The 18,689-nt window shown below is 36.4% G+C and overlaps 1 protein-coding gene across 1 annotated transcript; it reads left to right on the top strand.

Moving 5' to 3' along the window:
- The first annotated feature begins 1,542 nt into the window (after positions 1-1,542).
- Positions 1,543-16,866, top strand: LOC115629208. The gene is made up of 4 exons (XM_030525608.1): positions 1,543-1,615; positions 4,875-5,217; positions 10,909-11,121; positions 15,606-16,866. The coding sequence occupies exons 1-4, from the start codon at positions 1,543-1,545 to the stop codon at positions 15,628-15,630; spliced, it is 654 nt and encodes a 217-aa protein (XP_030381468.1). The 3' UTR covers positions 15,631-16,866.
- The last annotated feature ends 1,823 nt before the right edge of the window (positions 16,867-18,689 follow it).

Here is an 18,689-nt window from a genome sequence, read left to right as displayed (position 1 = left end):
GGACTATGTTCGGACTGCAGACTTAGCAAAAATCAGACAGTTAGATACAGTTCTGTCCAGATTTGTTTAATGAGAAGACCTAGTCTTGAGGACGTGGTTGCTTGTTTGCTGATATTGGAGATGATATCGGTCAGGACCGTAACATCAGGATTGCCATGCTATGCGGAAACTGTGAAGAAAGCCCAAGAGTCAGGTAGTAGTTTGTGGGGTCTTTCATACTACTTTTGTGTGTTACATATATTCGCGTTCAAATAGTGTACCAATCTACCCCTTAGGCTCAGGGTATGAACACAAAGTTAACTAGAGTGCCCACTGCACCTTTGCTTTAATTCTTGCGCAAATGAGGATGAAAGCTGCTCCAACTTCCTTTCGAAGTTAAAAAGTTCTTTCGTCGAGGAATTTTAAATAATTATGTTAAAATCTTTTATTGCTTCCTCCAATTCATACTGCACGTTCACCCGGTATAGCCATTGTGGACTGTGAGGTGGGCTATCAGGAGATATAAGTTCACCTTCACCGACACCTTGGTAGTCAGTGACAAGAAAGGAGCGCTTGAGTCGAGTTGGCTCAAGTCTTTAATACCCTAGTGTTGTTTAATATTTTTTAAATGCAGTACAGAGCTGATCCAAAGTAGCAATAACAACAACAGCTGCGGGCAGAGATTACACTTATGGGGAGGTGTATCAGAAAAAAACATTAACTTTTCCTTTCTTGGACTTAGGAGGATCTATGTACTATAGATACCAAGTGCTGTTACATTAGCTCTTATACTTTCTTAAAACCATGCGTTCATACAGACAGGCGGACTTTTCTATATCGACCCCTCTGGTCTGCTGATCATGAATAGGTACACTTAGTGGGGTCTGCCACTCCTTATGTGTGGTACATGTACCAAAGGGTAACCTTTGGGTATAAATGTATTGTGAATAGATCGCCTGCTGCCCTTATTTACTAATAGACCAATAAGATGTGAATCTTAGATTAGAAGACGCTAACAATCGAAATTCCGGAACTTACAAATACTACTACTATAACAAATTCAATGCTTCTTCTTTCACACACGCTACAAATTCACAGATTTTTCCGCTTGTGTCCCTTTATTTGATTTGTTTCAGAGGAAGCTGCTTCAGGGTTTTCCAGAGTCTAGCTCGGGCGACACTAAGAAGGTGATTGAGTATGTAAAAAGGACCATATATGTAGCTACAACAGGACCATATAGCTACAACATTTACGTATTACACTTTTAAGGACTGTGGCAGAGAGAGGGCAGGTACATGATTATAGTACAAGAGATGGGTTTGCGTGACTTTACCATTCTACAAGTTTCCTATTTGGGGTGATAAGCTTGTATTTTAAAATCACACTTCCTCTGTTATTAGATTGTTTTTATTGAAGTAGGCACACACGTAAGAATATATGTGTTTATGTAATTCCGTATATACATATTTGTGAAGCCCACAATAATCAATTTACAATTTCCTCATGTAGGATGCCTTGTAGGACAGTAAGGTTTCTTGCAAGTGCAGGACTGGTACAGAGGAAATGATTGATGGTTCCCGCAATCCTACACTAAACATACCGTCTGCTGGCTATAAAGCCGATGACATAGTATCCTGTGAGCTAGATTATTGCTACAAAGTAGGTGATCGGATATCGTTTTTGCATTGTACTTAGCTTGGCCAAAGTATTTGGAGATTTTGAAGCCGACAGTTGCCACACGTTAAGTGCCAGACTTCTCCTTTGCTTCGACCAGCCGCGAAAGCATTTAGTGCCAGGCACATTTAAATCAACATGTAATTTCATCGATGCTACCAATTAAGCATCTTTATTTCCACCCAAAACCCGTTATGCAATTTGATGCCGTTGTTTTCAGGAAGCAAATTTTGTAAAATGTACTTTTCCTGTTAAAGTATGCTGATAGTCAGCTCCCATTTTTAGTATAAACTAACGCGTATTTTAAAGTATATATTTTGAATCATGTGTCCCTGTTTTTCATTACCCCGTACTCGCAGGGTAAAAAGGGGTTGTGCAAAGTATGTAACAAAGACTATATATATTCTTTAACATCATGACGAGCCGAATTAATATAGCCATTTCCGTCTGTCTGGGTGAATTTCGGGGAACAGCTGGGCCTTGACCAAACTTGTAATGTAGACATCTCTAATATCAAGGCAAGGTTATTTAATATTTTTATACCCTGTACCCGTAGGGTAAAAAGGGTATATAAGGTTTGTGCAAAGTATGTAACATGCAGAAGGAAGGAAGCATCTCCGACCCATAAGTTATATATATTCTGAATCAGTATGACGAGAGAAATCGATCTAGACATGTCCGTCCGTCTGTTTGGATGACCGCCTCGATTTCGGAAACGGCTTAGCGCCCATTAACCAAGCTTTGAGCACATTTACTTTTGTTTCAAATTTCATCTTAATCGGTTAATTCTAAGAGAAGTTATTAGCGAAACAATTTCTCGCAGGTACCACGCCCATAACCTGCAGCATCAAGTTCACTCTTCTTTTTCCTCTTTTTGCTTCTTATGGGCGCATATAACTCAGTGACGGAAGTTTGTTTGGGTACAGGGTACTTTACTGTCGGGATTCCTCGACTGCACTATGGTGTTTTTGCCCGTTTTTTTGGCAGAAAATATATGAATATTAAGATATTTACCCAAAATTTATTTTGTACGTATATTTTAATACCTCGAGACATACCAAGTTTGGTGCAGTTTGCGCCGCTATTTCATATAGCTGCCATATAATCGATATGGCCGATTTTCACTAACGTCAGTATTTTTAACTGTATCACACCAAAACCGGCCCATGCATGCAATATATTTTAGTTCAAACAAGATAGAACGCTACAGTCGAGCAAGCCCGATAGTAAAATAGCCTGTACTCTCCACAAAAAAGAAAAATAAAAAAAAAAAAAAATTTAAAAAAAAAATTAAATTATTTAAAAAAAATGAATGAATTAATTAATTAATTAAATTAAATTAGAATACATGTTTATGTTCAGTTTAAACAGCATACATTTACATCACGTACCTATGCGTGTTTATATGCGTGTATGTATGCAGCACAAAGTTGAACCAAAGCAGCAACAACAACAACAGCTGCGGGCAGCGCTGCCGACAGAGCTGCAGGCAGCGCATGAGCAGCGATTTTACTTATGGCTATAACTTTCTTCAGAATTGACCTATCATGATGAAATTTGGCACACGGACACATTAGTACCAACTGGATGTACCTACCAAAATTTATTTCAAAATTCCGAGAATTACGGAAGTTATAAGAAAAAACATGAATTGCGGGGGAGTGGGGGGGTGCATCGAAAAAAAAACTCAAACTCGTACTTTCTCGGTCTGAGAAGAATATGGAAACCAAGTTTGGTTATTCTAGCTCTTATACTTTCTGAGATCCTTGCGTTCATACGGACAGACGGACAGACAGACGGACAGACGGTCAGACGGACAGACGGACGGACGGACAAGGCTATATCCACTCGGCTTCTCATCCTGATCAAGAATATATATACTTTGTGGGGTCTGCCACGCCTCCTTCTGTGTGTTACATACATGCGCACAAAACTAGTATAGCCTTTCACCCTTTGGGTACAGGCTATAAAAATATAAATAATTGAATATGAGTTTATTTTATTTTTTGGATTTCCCCCCTCCCCCCTATGCATGGCTACAGAATTTCGTTAATACTGTCCACATTTCAAAAGGTACATAAACTTTGAACACGTAATATATATAGAATCATCTATCTTTGTTTTAAATTTCAATCAAATCGGTAAATTTTTGGAAAAGTTATTAGCGAAAATATTTCACTCTAGTACTACGCCCACAAGCTGCAGCGTCAAGCTACCTCATCTTCTTCTTTTTGCTTCCGCTATGGGCGTATATAACTCAGTGCTTGAAGTTTGTAGGGTATTTCACTGTCGGGATTGCTCATCAGTAGCGTTTTCTATCACGGCTCAAAATCGCCATCAGCATCAATAATCATGTTAAAAGCAGAACAATTTGTGTTTTTTTTTTTTAATGGCTTTAAAGTTTGATTACAACTTGGCATGTGTTTTTTAATATAATTGGAGAAGGTTTTTACTTTTACCGATATTAACATAGTATTGTATTCATCTAAGATGCTTACGTTAATTTTCTGTAATATATTCTGCTTAAATGCGTATTCTGAGTCTTTGTTGCTGCTACAAATGTCAACAATGTTTGCATGCCCAAACAGTAGTTTTGCTGCAACAAACGCAATTTTAAAGAAAACGTGCAAATTGGGACGAAGTTCTTTAGTAATTCCATAATAAACATATAATAGTTAGTATTTCCACATTTATAACTTTTTGCAACTCTGCCATTCAAAAGTACTATTCCACAAAACGCAGCGCAACTTAAAAAGGTTAATTTTTAAAAAACACATGAGCAACACATGGCACTATTACACGAACACACTTCATCGCTTTAAAACAGTTTTGGATTCTAATTTTACATACCTTGATTAACGTTTTCCATTATATAACTTAACTTTTGTTGGTCGTTTTCTTAATTCTGCAAGCTCGAAAGTTTACCAAAAATTGAAGTCAAATTCACAAATACTTGTGTTTCACACAATCAGGTAACTTTGAATGCGTGCTAAGAAAATGGTGTTGCCATATCAGCAGGAATTAATTTAATTTTCGCTTAATTAAACAATTTATAATAAAATACAAATAAAATTTTTTATATTTGTTTATATATATCTACTTGTATAATTATTCAACATATGGGTACAGAGTATTTCAAAGTCGGGGCACCTGGCTTTAGACTTCATCTTGTTAAATATTATTGCTACCACCAATTCAATTCAAAATCTCAATGTTTTCAGGTATCCTTGATAATTACAACCGCAGCACGTTGACAGTCGGCAGTGTTTTGAACAACACCAACGCCATGCGAGATGATAGCTCATGCAGCGAAGATGGCACGGACAACCAATCAGTTCAGTTTTATTTAGGTAGCATCGCGCCTTCACCGGCCATAATTACTTCAGAAAAAACACGCCCGCTTTATCCACTACCTGCACAGGACGGGGTAAGCGTTATCAATGACATTAGTCAGGCACACAGCGCGCTTAGTACGACATCGGCTGTGTCAGTGGCGCCAATGTTTAATGCATTACCGGCCTCGCCTACGCCAAGTAACACGCACGCGACATCAATATGTGATAGGTAAATGATACTCAATGTATATTTGAAACGGTAATCTTAATATAAACTTAGACGTATTTAGCATAAATCAAATATCGGATAACTAACTGCGTTCCTTTACAGGGGAAGAAAGACAAGTTTTTAATCAGACATGTTTCAAAATTCGTATATACAAGTACATTCGATCAAACTATTTGACACCCATTTTCATGGAAATAATGTGATAAATGAAAGAAGGTGTTACTACGTGAACCTATAAGATAATAAGATCATTCGAAAATAAAATTTGTTCAGTAATAAAATAAACAAAATTCCTTTCGTGTGGTATCACATACAAGTATATGTATATTATTGCACTGATAATTTCCCCTTCACACTGATTACGATATGTTTTTGGGGTTCATCGCCCATATGAAGAGTTTTTATACTCTGTACATGAAATGTACAAGCGTAAATTAGGTTTGCGCGAGCTGAAAAATGTAACAGGCAGAAAGAGGCGTGGCAGACCTCACAAAGTATATATATTTTTATCAGCGTGACAAGACGAGTCCATCTAGCTCTGTCTGTCTGTCCGTCTGTCAGTCCGTATGAACACCTGGATCTCAGAGACTGTAGATGCCTTGGAATAAAAATGCTGTGCTGTGCAAGTTTTTTGAAGTGGAACTTCTTACTTCACGTTTTTGTCTGCTGGATCGGCGACCTTTTTTATGCCAAAAGTGTCGCCAGCCAAACGCACAAGCAGAATGACGATCGCAACCGAGCTTACAAAAACAAAATATGTACAACAAGAGAGAACGCTACAGTCGAGCAAGCCCGACAGTGTAATACCCTGTACCCAGGTAAACTTCCGTCACTGAGTTATATGCGCCCAAAGCAGCAGCAAAAAGAGGAAGAAGAAGAGCGAACTTGTTGCTGCAGTTTGTGGGTGTTGTACTTGCGAGAATTTGTTTCGCTAATAACTTTTCTTAGAATTGACCGAATTGAATAAAATTTTGAACAACAGTAGACAATTATATATAAATTATGTGTGTAAAGTTTGGTTTAGGTAGCATTTGAAATGTGGACGCTATTGACGAAATTCTGTAGCGGGGGAAGGGGGGGAAAATTCCAAAAAATAAAATAAACTCGTCCTTTCTCGGACCTAGGAGAATCTGGATGCCAACTTTGGTTATTCTAGCTTTTATAGTTTCTGAGATCCTCGCGTTCATCCAGACGGACGGACAGACGGACGGACATGTCTAGATCGATTTCTCTCGTCATGCTGATCAAGAATATATATACTTTATGGGGTCGGAGATGCTTCCTTCTGTATGTTACATACTTTGCACAAACCTAATATACCCTTTTTACCCTACGGGTACAGGGTATAAAAATCCAAAAAATAAAATATACTACTCGTATAGACTATAGGAGCGTCTGCATACCAAGTTTGGTTAATGGACGCTTAGCCGTTTCCGAATAATATATATACATATATTATAATAATTTTGATCTATTCATAAATAACGCATTTGTTTTCGTGTGAATGAAAAGGTAAAATATTTTCTTTGCGTGTACTATTGAATTGGCAGAGTAAGAAATTGGTGCTACAATTTGTTGGGCGGAAATTTGTGTTGTTTATATCTTTTCCTTAAATTGAGTGACTTGGATAAAATTTAAACACACTTACTTAATTACATGTATCGAACCTACCCTACTTAATTACATGTATGTACATTACGGGTGCAAAGTTAATTTATGGAGCTTTGGAAATGTAGACATGATAGACGAATTTCTGTATCGGGGGGAGGATATCCAAAATATAAAATTAAATCCTATTGTCTGTATATTAGGAGAGTCTGCATACCAAGTTTGATTTATGTAATCTTCAAAATGTGGACAGGATTGACGATAGTACAGCATTGAAGTTGATTCACTAATAAATTTCCTTCAAGAAATTCAAAAAAGTAAAATTCTGTAGCGGGGAGAGAGGATGGATAACCAAACAAAATTAAATAAGCTCGTATAGACTAGGGATTAGGAGCGTCTGCATACCAAGTTTGGTTAATATGCGCTCAACCGTTTCGGACATTCAAGCGTTCATCCATACAGACGGACGGACAGCCGGACGGGCGGATATGTCTAAATCGATTGCTCTCATCATGCTGATTCAGAATATACATATACAGGGTGCCACAGAAATCACAAAAAAAAATTCGTCGGTGCCACAGAACTTTGAAAGATTTCATTTTTCCAAGCCAGCTGTGAGACACAGGTGACTGTCGACGATTACATTTCATTGATTAATTGTGTTTAAATTCGGCAACGTACTAAATTAAATAAAAAACAAATATGCCATTTCCATTAATGTTAGCCAGCAAGAATTTGAGGAAACGCCAATTAAATGTTAAACAAGAAAGGAATGCTAAAGTCGAGCGGGCTCAACTCTTAAATACCCTGTACCACCCCACAAATCGAAAATAATAAAAAAATTTAATTAATTAATTTAATTAAATATAAAATATTTAACACATGCATAAATTTACATCAGAATCGTAAAAAAATAAGTCAAAGCAGCAACCCCTGCCGGCAGAGCATGGGCAGAGATTATGTTTATGGATATAAATTTCTTCATAATTAACCTATCATGATGAAACTTGACATACAGACATATAATAACTATATGGATGTATTTGCCAAACTTGAGTACAAAAATACGGGATTTACGTGAATTATGGAAAAACACAAATTGCGGGGGAGTGGGGGGTGCATCAGAAAAAAGCACAAACTCGACCTTTCTCGGACTACGGAGAATCTGGATACCAAGTTTGGTTATTCCTGCTCTTGTACTTACTGAGATCCTTGCGTTCATACAGACCGACGGACGGACATAGCTATATCGACTCGGCTTGTCATCCTGATCAATAATATATATACTTTTTGGGGTCTGCCACGCTTCCTTCTGTATGTTACATACATTTGCACAAAACAAGTATAGCCTTCACCCTTTGGGTACAGGCTATAAAAAATACAATGCAAATGTTTGAGAAGCGCATCTGATCCCACTAAAAAATTCCACTTATGTTGCCTTTTAAAAATTAAATTTATTTGTAACAGTGTTTATAACATTTGGAATTTTGCGCAATGTTGGGGTGTGCATCCATAAATTGAGCGAAAATTGCGTCCTGTGTGTCTATGTTTTCCCCTACAATAAACTAGAATTTGAAATTGAGTTCAGAAATTTCAAAAATGTAGCTGCATCTTGTTTTAAATGGCGGTTTATTACCATTCATATTTTCGCTAACACACAGACCTGCAACTTGACGTCACACAATTTCCGCTATGTTTGTTAAATTAATACACAGTTATTTGGTACTTATTTGAAACAAGAATTACGTCAAATATATATTTCATTATACCTTGTAACCGTAGGGTAAAAAGGGTATATTAGGTTAGTATATACATATATTCTGAATCAGCATGTCGAGAGAAATCGATCTAGACATGTCCGTTCGTCCATCTGTCCGTCTGTCTGGATGAACCCAAGGATCTCAGACACTATAAAAGCTAGAATAACCAAAGTTGGTATCCAAATTCTCCCTATGTCCGAGAAGGGACGAGTTTATTTTATTTTTTTGAATTTTTCCCCCCTTCCCCCGCTACAGAATTTTGCCAAAAGCTACCTTAACCAAACTTTGCACACATAACTTATACATAACAATCTACTTTTGTTTCAAATTTAATCTAAATCGGTTAATTCTAAAAAAGTTAATAGCGAAACAATTTCAATCCGGTACTACGCCCACAAGCTGCAGCATCAAGTTCGCTCTTCTTCTTTCTTTTGCTTCTGCTAGATGCGCATATAACTCAGTGTTGGAAGTTTACCTGGGTTCAGGGTATTCCACTGTCGGGCTTGCTCGACTTTAGCGTTCTCTCTTGTTTTTAACATTCGTTTGACTCACAACTTTAGACTTAACTCAACAAATGGTGATGTTCGAAAAATGTAATGTTCTATTTTGGCCAATGGGGCATCTCTATTGTGCGGTTGATTTGGATGCTGTGCGTGAATGCTTGTGTTTTAAATATACTTGTACATTTAGTACTCTGCTAATTTATTAATATTTACATAGGATATGCAGAATATTTTTGATGCAGATTGTTCAGAAAATGTATAATTTTATATCCCAATGATTTTTTTATGAGGAAAAATGTCTTTGTTATTGTTTTTATTCAAAACTTCTGGCAACACAAACGAGATTTGGACCCTCCTTTGTAGCACCGAGAATTGGGTTTGTGGTGAAACTTGGGCGGAAGAGATTTCTGTGACACCCCTGATATACTTTATGGGGTCGAATATGCTTCGTTCTGCATGCTACATACTTTGCAGAAACCTAATATACCGTTTTTATCCTACGGGTACAGGGTGTTTAAAACGGTTTGTCTTGACTGACTAACTGAGCTAAGAGCTAGTTTGCTGAACTCTAAAGGGGGAAAACAGACTCAAGCGTATGTATGAAAAAGTAAAAATAATCTGCTAACTTGATTTTTTGAAATATAAAATTTGGACTCAAGTCGTCTTTTGTGATGTAGGTAAAGAAACTCGTTTTTGTGTAAGTGAATACAGGGTATTTACGAGTTGAGCCCGCTCGACTCTGCCATTCCTTTCATGGTTTTTTAAAATGAGGTTAATTTACAAAATATTGAACTTTTTTGGTTTTTGTGGGAGTCGATACAGGCTATTGAAGAATTCAGCCCACTCGACTCTAGCACTCGATTTTTGTTTTGTAAATTAGTGTTGCGATGCTCTGTTTTGTTGTGTTGGTACAATGGAGTATGTATACGAGTATGTGAAGAAAACAATAAAAAACATATCTGCTAACTTGCCAACCAGAACTAACCAACGTTTTGTAAAAAGTGTGTTCACTACCAATAAATATTTTCCAACTAGGTAACCAGTCTTACCGTTATCCGTGAATATAGTTTTGCTTTTTTGTCTTTGTTAAGCTAAAGGGTTTTTATATACTCTGTACCTGAAAGGTACAAAAGTGTACATAATGGTTTGTACAATGTGAAAAATGTAACAAGCAGGAGGCGTGGCTGATTCCACAAAGTATATATATGTACATATTCTTGATCAGCATGAGAAGGCGAGTCGATTCAGCATATCTGTCTATGTGTCCGTCTGTGTTAATATGTACACCTAGATCTCTGTTTGTCGGGTCGGATGAGTACCGAACTAGGTGGATTGTAGAATCAGAATATGTACGAGTATGTTCCTTTTCTATTTAAAGAGCCGAGTTTTTCAACCCAGTGGTTTTGAGAGTACTGTATGTGCGCCTCCTTTGCAGAAGTGTCATGAAAATTCTACTCTACTTTGGGGCGTTTTGGGATCATACTTTAGAGCAACAGTTCAAAGTTTTAATCATGAAGCCATTACAAAGCTTACTGTATATATACATAGTACTAGGTTAAACTGGGATAATTGTTTTATCTGTTTTATACTATCGAATGAATGCTTCAATAATTTTTGTTGCCCTTTAATTGTTATGCGCAACTTCTTCCGACATTTTGTAATGTTTTTATCTAAGTTCACGGTAATCCAAAATTTTTTTGTTTAAATTCGGTATTGGAATTTTATGAACGTATGCAACTCGCTGATAAAAATGCAAAGGCATTTTATTTACATTTTAATATTGTATTACTTTCATCTTTTCTTCATCTGATGTCACGTAGTACTGTCTTCTGTGTCGATAACGGTGACTGCGGCAGTTGCCACAGCCCCTCTGTTTCGTCTGAAAGATCTGTAACAGCTCCACCACGTGCCAAGAAACAGATGTTGGGTATGACATCAGGTACAATGCCAGCAGCGGCTGTTATTTCCAATACCACGTGTCCTTCCAGCACAGGTCGCGCACCTCTACCTCCACCTCGCAAAGCGACTCAGAGGTTTGTTTATTAAGCAATTCACATGCGCACTCTAAGTACATGCGGTCTACATCAATAATGCACTGTTCATACAACACAATTACATGATTTAGCCCCGACTGCACTTACTGTCCTAGAAAACACAATATCAAACTTCATCCCTTTTTATAAAAACAAACGTTCAAAAAAAACATATAGTAACTATTTTGCAAGCTAATGTAATTGAAAAACACACTTCCCTATGTTATGTTAGCCACACACAATATATTTTGTTCTACCAGCAGTATCGACTGGCAAGAGGGGGCACAAGGTGCGTCATGTTTTTGGAACAAGTGCGGTACTGCGACTCAACGACGGTGCTGCTCAGATTTATTTTACTTTTTTATTTTTTATTTTACTTTGGGTCGGTGCTTCATTATACAATATGCATAAACTATAATATGTTATACTCAATTTTTATATCCCATGTATCACCACAACCACTCCAAAATATTAAACGATAATGTAAATTTAATTACTAGCTGAACTTAGACCAACTTTGAACTTTTGGAAATGACGATCAGTCAAACAGGAAGAAATTCCATATATTCAGCTCTGGGAGCTCTGCCTCAAATATATGTAGATCTCATCAACAGCTGTTTTCTACCTAAAATTATGAGGGGCTTATTATTATTCAAAAGAGCATTACATAGATGATCACATGAGTTGTTCATATATAGTAGTATCTTGTTGCTGCGCGCTGTATACTGATTGAATAATACAGTTGCAGAATCTTACCCATTAGCAAAAAACGATTAGCTTTGTGAAACAGGACATTGTGCTATGTTATGAGGATTACTTTAAGCTGTCTTATCCAGAAAAGCCTATACTGCCAACAAAGTTACCAAAATGACAGTTAACTAGATAAGCAGATTTGAACGGAAGCAAAAAAGAATGAAGGAAATAATATGTAGAATGTATAAATCTGAAGAGATAATATGTTCCACGGACTATTTATAAGTAGATCCCATTTAAAGTGACTAACCTATAGCATTAGCCGCGCGATGATGTACACGTTCGTTAATTGTATCTTTTTCCCGACTTTGTTTGGTATTTATAGTTTTTAGGCTTTTTTTGGACACACCTATTCCACAATAGTCATCAATAATGACACGACTGGTGGGCAACAGCATGTCCTCGCAGGGCGATCTGAGATAGCACGAGATAGTCAAAGATAATCCCTTTTTTTTTTTAAATAATATAGATTAAAAGAACTCTTACCATAATTTTAAAACAAAGCTTGAGTGTATTTTTAAGACAAGTGTTAAGTTTGAAACTTTTTTGCTTGCTTGGTTTACTCCTGCCAAACCACCTCCCGAATAAAAGCACGAATGCAACAACAAAGCTCAGATTTTCTTTTCCTATACAAGTATTATTGGCAGATGTATTATAATTATAACCTTTTATGAAATTCCTCTACACACACCTTAAGGGACTATTCAAATGGACTTGTTCCCACCACGTTAAAATTTATGTATTTTGAAGTCCCTTATATATGAAAAGAAACTTCGCCTATGATGAACCGCGCGCGATTTTAGTTAGCAGTCTGAATTCTTAATAAATCATGTATTTTAAAACACGAATGGGTCATTATTTCCCATATGTACATGCAAAACATGCATAAAATTACAAATATATAGTATACAATACGAACGAATTAAGAGTGTTCCGCTCGTTTGCTATTGACAAGATATGTAGATATGGATCTTAACAACTTGCTGTTCGTGGGTCTGCGGGTAACTACCTCTTTTTAAGAAGCTTTTCAAAATGTACAAAAAATTGAATGGACAGCCGGACATTAATTAGCCAAACATAAAACTATTATTCGTTCATGGTAATAAAAATCTAATATCGCATGTACTCTCACATTTGCACTTTATATGTACATACCTATTATATGGTGTTACAGCTGCAACTTCGGTTGCACCGTCCTGCCTTGACCATTGGAAATTGAAACAGTCGCGCAGGGTATAACTTCCATTTCTATGCCGCAATGCAAAATGGTTTCTTTTTAATTAAAGAAATGATTCCGATTATAATGCTGTGATTGCAACTCTTTTTCGGTTAATATATTACTAATTATATTTCAAAATCAATCAATTATAAACTTTGATATTAAACGACAAAGCCTTTAACAGATTCAATTATTTAGTGAGTACACAAAACATTTAAAAGAACAATTGCTCGGGCTACAAATACTATCCCACCTTCTCAGATTTATTTACATAATATGTACATAATTGTATGTACGCAGCTTTTTTCAAAGGGGGCCACAAAATATAATATTTTGATAAAATAATGCGCGATGCGTTAAAATAATAATTTATACATATGATCAATGAAAAAAAACAAGAAATCGAACTCAGTTCCATTTTAAGGCGAAATAGTTCGCCATAATAATGAATGTGTGGTCGACTTCATATGGCGAAATTTGTTTAGGGGGGCAACGGACCCTCCCTGCACCCTCCCCTCTGCCTACGCCTTTGTGTATGTATGTATGTACTTGTACATAACTTTACACACGCATGCACACACATCAATGCTTGCATACCCAACATCGAACCGTCCATTATGCGTCGAACCATGCACCGATTCCTGGGAGAATATCAAGTGGAACGCCACTCTACTCACCAGCATACAACTGTCGATCTTAGCCCGCTTTTTCCTTATGCCCGCTAAATTGCCAATTTTAGTTTCTGCATTGCAACATACAGCAAGGATACGTTAGAATTATTGGCTTAAAAAACTGAATAATGAATGTTGCTTTTGTATATTTTGTAATACGTACATATGTATTTACATCATACTCATCATCATGTACTATTTAGAACAATTTCGGGTATTTACTCTGTAAATGCCTTAAAAGATACTTAACGATTAACAATGTTCAAAGGCGAAGGTCACAAAGCAATAGACATCAAGAGCAGTTAAAAGCGGTGCAAACGTGTTGCTATACAGAACAGATTTTCGAAAATGCTGATGAAAACATGAATGTTAGGGAGGGACGCTTGACACGTCACAATCATATTATATGCTCAAATCAACTCAAATTATATTAAAGCGTAGTATCTGTTTGGGGATAACTGTTAATTATGAATTGTATTTAGAGTATTATAAGTATGAATGTACTTACTTTTAAAAATAATATTGGAATATGTCGAGCAAAATGTTCGATATACATACAAGTATTTTAACTCAAATAAGAAATATATTTGGCTTCGCCAAACAACCAACTTCTTTCAGTAAGAAAGGTGTGTAAACGGACATTAGCTATACGGACTTCCTGGAATGGAATAGAAAATTAGATAATTGGGGTAAGAAAAGCGCCAATCGGTTCTGCAATCGATTACATATTTCCTAGTACACGAGTTGATATTACCACCTTAACGGTGCAGAGGCCCTACCTACATAATATATTTAAATTTCATGGTCCAATAAAAACCGTATGGTATTAAAAGCTGCATCTTCGTCACTTACTCGTACGCACACGAACGTACATACATACATACATATGTACATATGTAAATAAAAGTGAGAGACGTTTGATTTGTGTGCTCTCCTGTTCATAAGGACGCACGGCACGCGTGCATCATGGCTGACTCTTAAGGCTGCTACCAATATGCTGCGCTAAAATCTATTATTTCCATAGGTGCACTTGAAGAGCTTAATTTAGTAATCATTTCACGAGACAATGCGTGTCAACACTAAAAAGTCACTATTCAACATAATGCCTGAGAAAATGCGAATTGTCTGACGTCACACAGAAAGAATAACGGACACCTCAAACGTCATACCATCTTTATTATACATACATACATACATGTACGATGCATACATACATACATTCATAATTCGCTAAAACAAGCACCAACAAACGGGCATAAAGCAGCATCGTACCAGAGCGCAGCATCGTTCAATTGCACGACTTGTGACGATGGATTTCAAAGTACGAGTGCTCTGCAACTTTCTGCAAGCTGTTTCAGAGTGGGTGTGTGTGCGATATATACATACATAAATACATACATATGTACGCATTACACGCCCTGTTCGTGAAATTTGATTTAGTAATCTCAATAGCTCCTATCATAGCGTTCGTCGTCTACTCTTTTTGGTGGTGCATGTGTCAGAACTATAACTATATAGTAGTTTTGTTGCTCAAATATCAAGCAATTTGGTGAACGATTGGCGATATCGAGCTCCAGCCGCCGACGCCACGCAAGTTGTAAAAACGGGCTTGAGAATTTTTGTACCTTAGTGTGGCTAGCATTACCAACATACATATCTACAACAAAAAATTGATAACTTGCATTACCACTTACAAAAAAACACTGCCGTTTTTGGTTTGAGAAGTTTTTATATTGCATGTCACCCTAAATATTCGAACTACTTACATAAGTAAATTACAATAAATGTTTCCGTTTATTTCTTAATGTAAACTTTCATTTTCTGATTTTTGAATATTTCAGAACTCAAAAGCAGAAACCCACATGAATTTGTTTTATGTGTACCTATCTCTCCAATTTTTCTACCAAAAACTATAATTGTAAATTGATGAAGACTATATGGGAGTGTTAATCATTTGCATTCAGCTTATGTTACAATACATCAGTTATTTTATTTTGTTTTTATTTTATATTGATAAATTTGCATATAAAAGGAAAATTAATTGCATATTTGTTTTAACTCTCGTTTTAAAACATTCTATTTGCATAATATAGTCTAAAAAACACATACATATAATAATTATACTTTACTCGTAATTACACAATTTGTTATATTTTTAAAACCAATGCGCGATCAATTGGGAATTGTTAGCAAGCCCATTCTAACTGAGCAACACTGTACGTACTGTACGTATGTACATAAGGACTATACATAAACAATATTAAAATCTGTCAGATGCTGCGATCACAAAGCATGGACTTAGTTCCCACACCTCAATCGCAATCCGAAGTAACACTCATCACTATCACTACGATTCGAACAGAAAATACTACCAAGTCGTTGGGTGACAGGTATGATAACCAAAAATCGAACGCATATGGCTGCAGAAGTTAATAAGTAGTTGGACCAAAATCAGTTCCTATATTATTGGGCAAGTGACAGGCCACTATTTGGTAGTTCGTTCGTCTAAAACGCAACATTGAGAAGGTAACAACCAGAGACATGGCCGACAGCAGAGCAGAATAAAGTTCTCAAACAGCAGATTTTCGTGGTATAGAGTATCTCGTATACCCCGTTGCTCATGGAACTAACATGACACGCCTCAATTTATTTGGAGATCAGGGCACCAACAGTGTAACACCAATGTATACCACAACCTAAGAACAGATTCAGTGCAACTGATGGAAGCAGTGTTAACATCATCTAATACAGCAGCTGCATCTACACTAACATTTGTCAATTGGATTGGTAGTTGATTTTCTCACAATAAGAATAATGTTAAGATCAACATGAACGATGTCCATAAAGGAATATCAGAAATATGTATAGTATGTATATGATGTTGCTCCAGTTTCGCGATCTTTATGCATAATAAGCTCTAAATATTTAATGTTAGTACTTGATCGCCCAAAGAAGCGACGTAAATACATAAATAGGTCGTAGGTAGTCAAGCAAACAATGTAAACTGGAAATAAAATTACGAAAGTGACCTTTTATGTGTACTTAATACTTATAAGATTTTAATTTAAGTTTCCATTAAATTACATATTATTGTCTTTGGAACTAGTCGCTGCTTTTTGTTATACATATGGGAAATGTAAATGGGCAATATCTATTTCAAGATAACATTTTTATAGTAATAAAGACATGATGCCGAGAAGAGCAACAAGCAATTTTAATAAAGTAAGTACAACTGATCAGTGGATCATAACCAGATTTTCATTTCATTTTGCTGTAAATAAAATCCATAACTCGGTTATCCATGACAAAATAAACTGGCAACTGCATCACACTATCTTTAATTTATAAATACATAATTTAAACAAGAAAGAAATGCTAAAGTCGAGCGAGCTCATCTCTTAAATACCCTGTACTCCCACCAAAACGGAAAAAACGAAAAAAAATTTAAATACAAATATTTCATACATACTTGTATATACGATAGTGGACACAGGTTCATGTACAGTTTCAACAGCATAGATTTACATCAGAATCGTGTCTCTGCGTGTTTATATGCGTATATCTATGCAGCACAAAATTGAACCAAAGCAGCAACAACAACAGCTGCGGGCAGCGCTGCAAGCAGAGAATGGGCTGCGAATTTATTTATGGCATACGGATAAATAACCACAAACTGGATGTAAATTCATACATATGTACATATATGCCAAATTTTGGTTCAAAATTCCAAGAATTACGGGAGTTATGAAAAGCACGACTTGTGGGGGAGTGGGGGGTGTATCAGAAAAAAAAACACAAACTCGGTCTGCCTAGGGCTTAGGGGAACCTGAATGCCAAGTTTGGTTATCCTAGCTATTGTACTTGCTGAGATCGTTGCGCTCACACAGACAGACGGTCGGACGAACGGGCGGACGGACAGACGGACATACATAAGTACATAGCAATATCGACTCGACTTCAGAATGTTGTCAATACTGCAAATTTCGAAAGCTACATAAACAGAACAGGAACTAGTATAACGAAGTTTTGTTTAAACACATGCGTCCAGTTTATATTCTTTATTCATACTGAACTGTTACATTTTTACTTAGAGTCAGCTTAGCTAGGGCCGCGTAGCTGCGCTGCCAGAAACGCCGGCAGCGGAGCGGCCGCATTATATACAAGCTTATATACTCAGCGAAGTTGGCAGCGAGAGCGCGAGAGAGCATGCTATGCACACTTGACGGGGCTGACATTAATTGCGCCGTCCAGTTATGATAAACATTCGCGCAATGAATATTAGTGCGATCATATTATGTCGCGTCTGAAATATGCTTAGCCCTGGAGTTTATGTAATCACTGCAACAAAGTGTTACAGTGTGTGTTCTCAAGAGTGCACTGCGTACAGTGTGTACTCCTCATGTGCGCAACTACATCTCCCTCCTTTTGGAAAATAACGTAATACTTGTATAATGAAGTTATTTTCTAAATGATTTATATACTAATCTTATTCTGTCTAATTATAAAAATGTAGTTATATGTTTATAATTTGTCTCTTTTTAATCTATTGATATTATACATAAATTTTTTATTTTTGTTATTGTTTTTCTTTTCATTTCATATTAATGAATAGCAATAGCATAAGTAAGACAGGCCTAACCGATAGAGATAACCCATACATACGTGACAAATTGAACCGGATTTAAATACTTGTAGTATATCCAAAATAGGTTTAATAGATACAAAGACAGTGAATAACATTGCAGGAATAATCAATAAAGTAGAGTCACAAAAAGTAGATGTAGAAACAATAACAATACTGTTGATAATAATCGTGTTAATGAGCGAAAATCTATTTTTCAAGTTGTACAAGTTGCACAATAAATGCCTCAGAAAAAGAACTCTAAGCAAAAGGTCACTACGAAAAAAAAAACTAATCAACAACG

The sequence above is a fragment of the Scaptodrosophila lebanonensis genome, unplaced genomic scaffold (assembly GCF_003285725.1).
Source record: "Scaptodrosophila lebanonensis strain 11010-0011.00,11010-0021.00 unplaced genomic scaffold, SlebRS2 tig00000136-arrow-arrow-pilon, whole genome shotgun sequence".
Taxonomy (NCBI): domain Eukaryota; kingdom Metazoa; phylum Arthropoda; class Insecta; order Diptera; family Drosophilidae; genus Scaptodrosophila; species Scaptodrosophila lebanonensis.
Note: the sequence above shows the minus strand (reverse complement) of the source record. Positions and strands in the feature narration are given on the sequence as shown.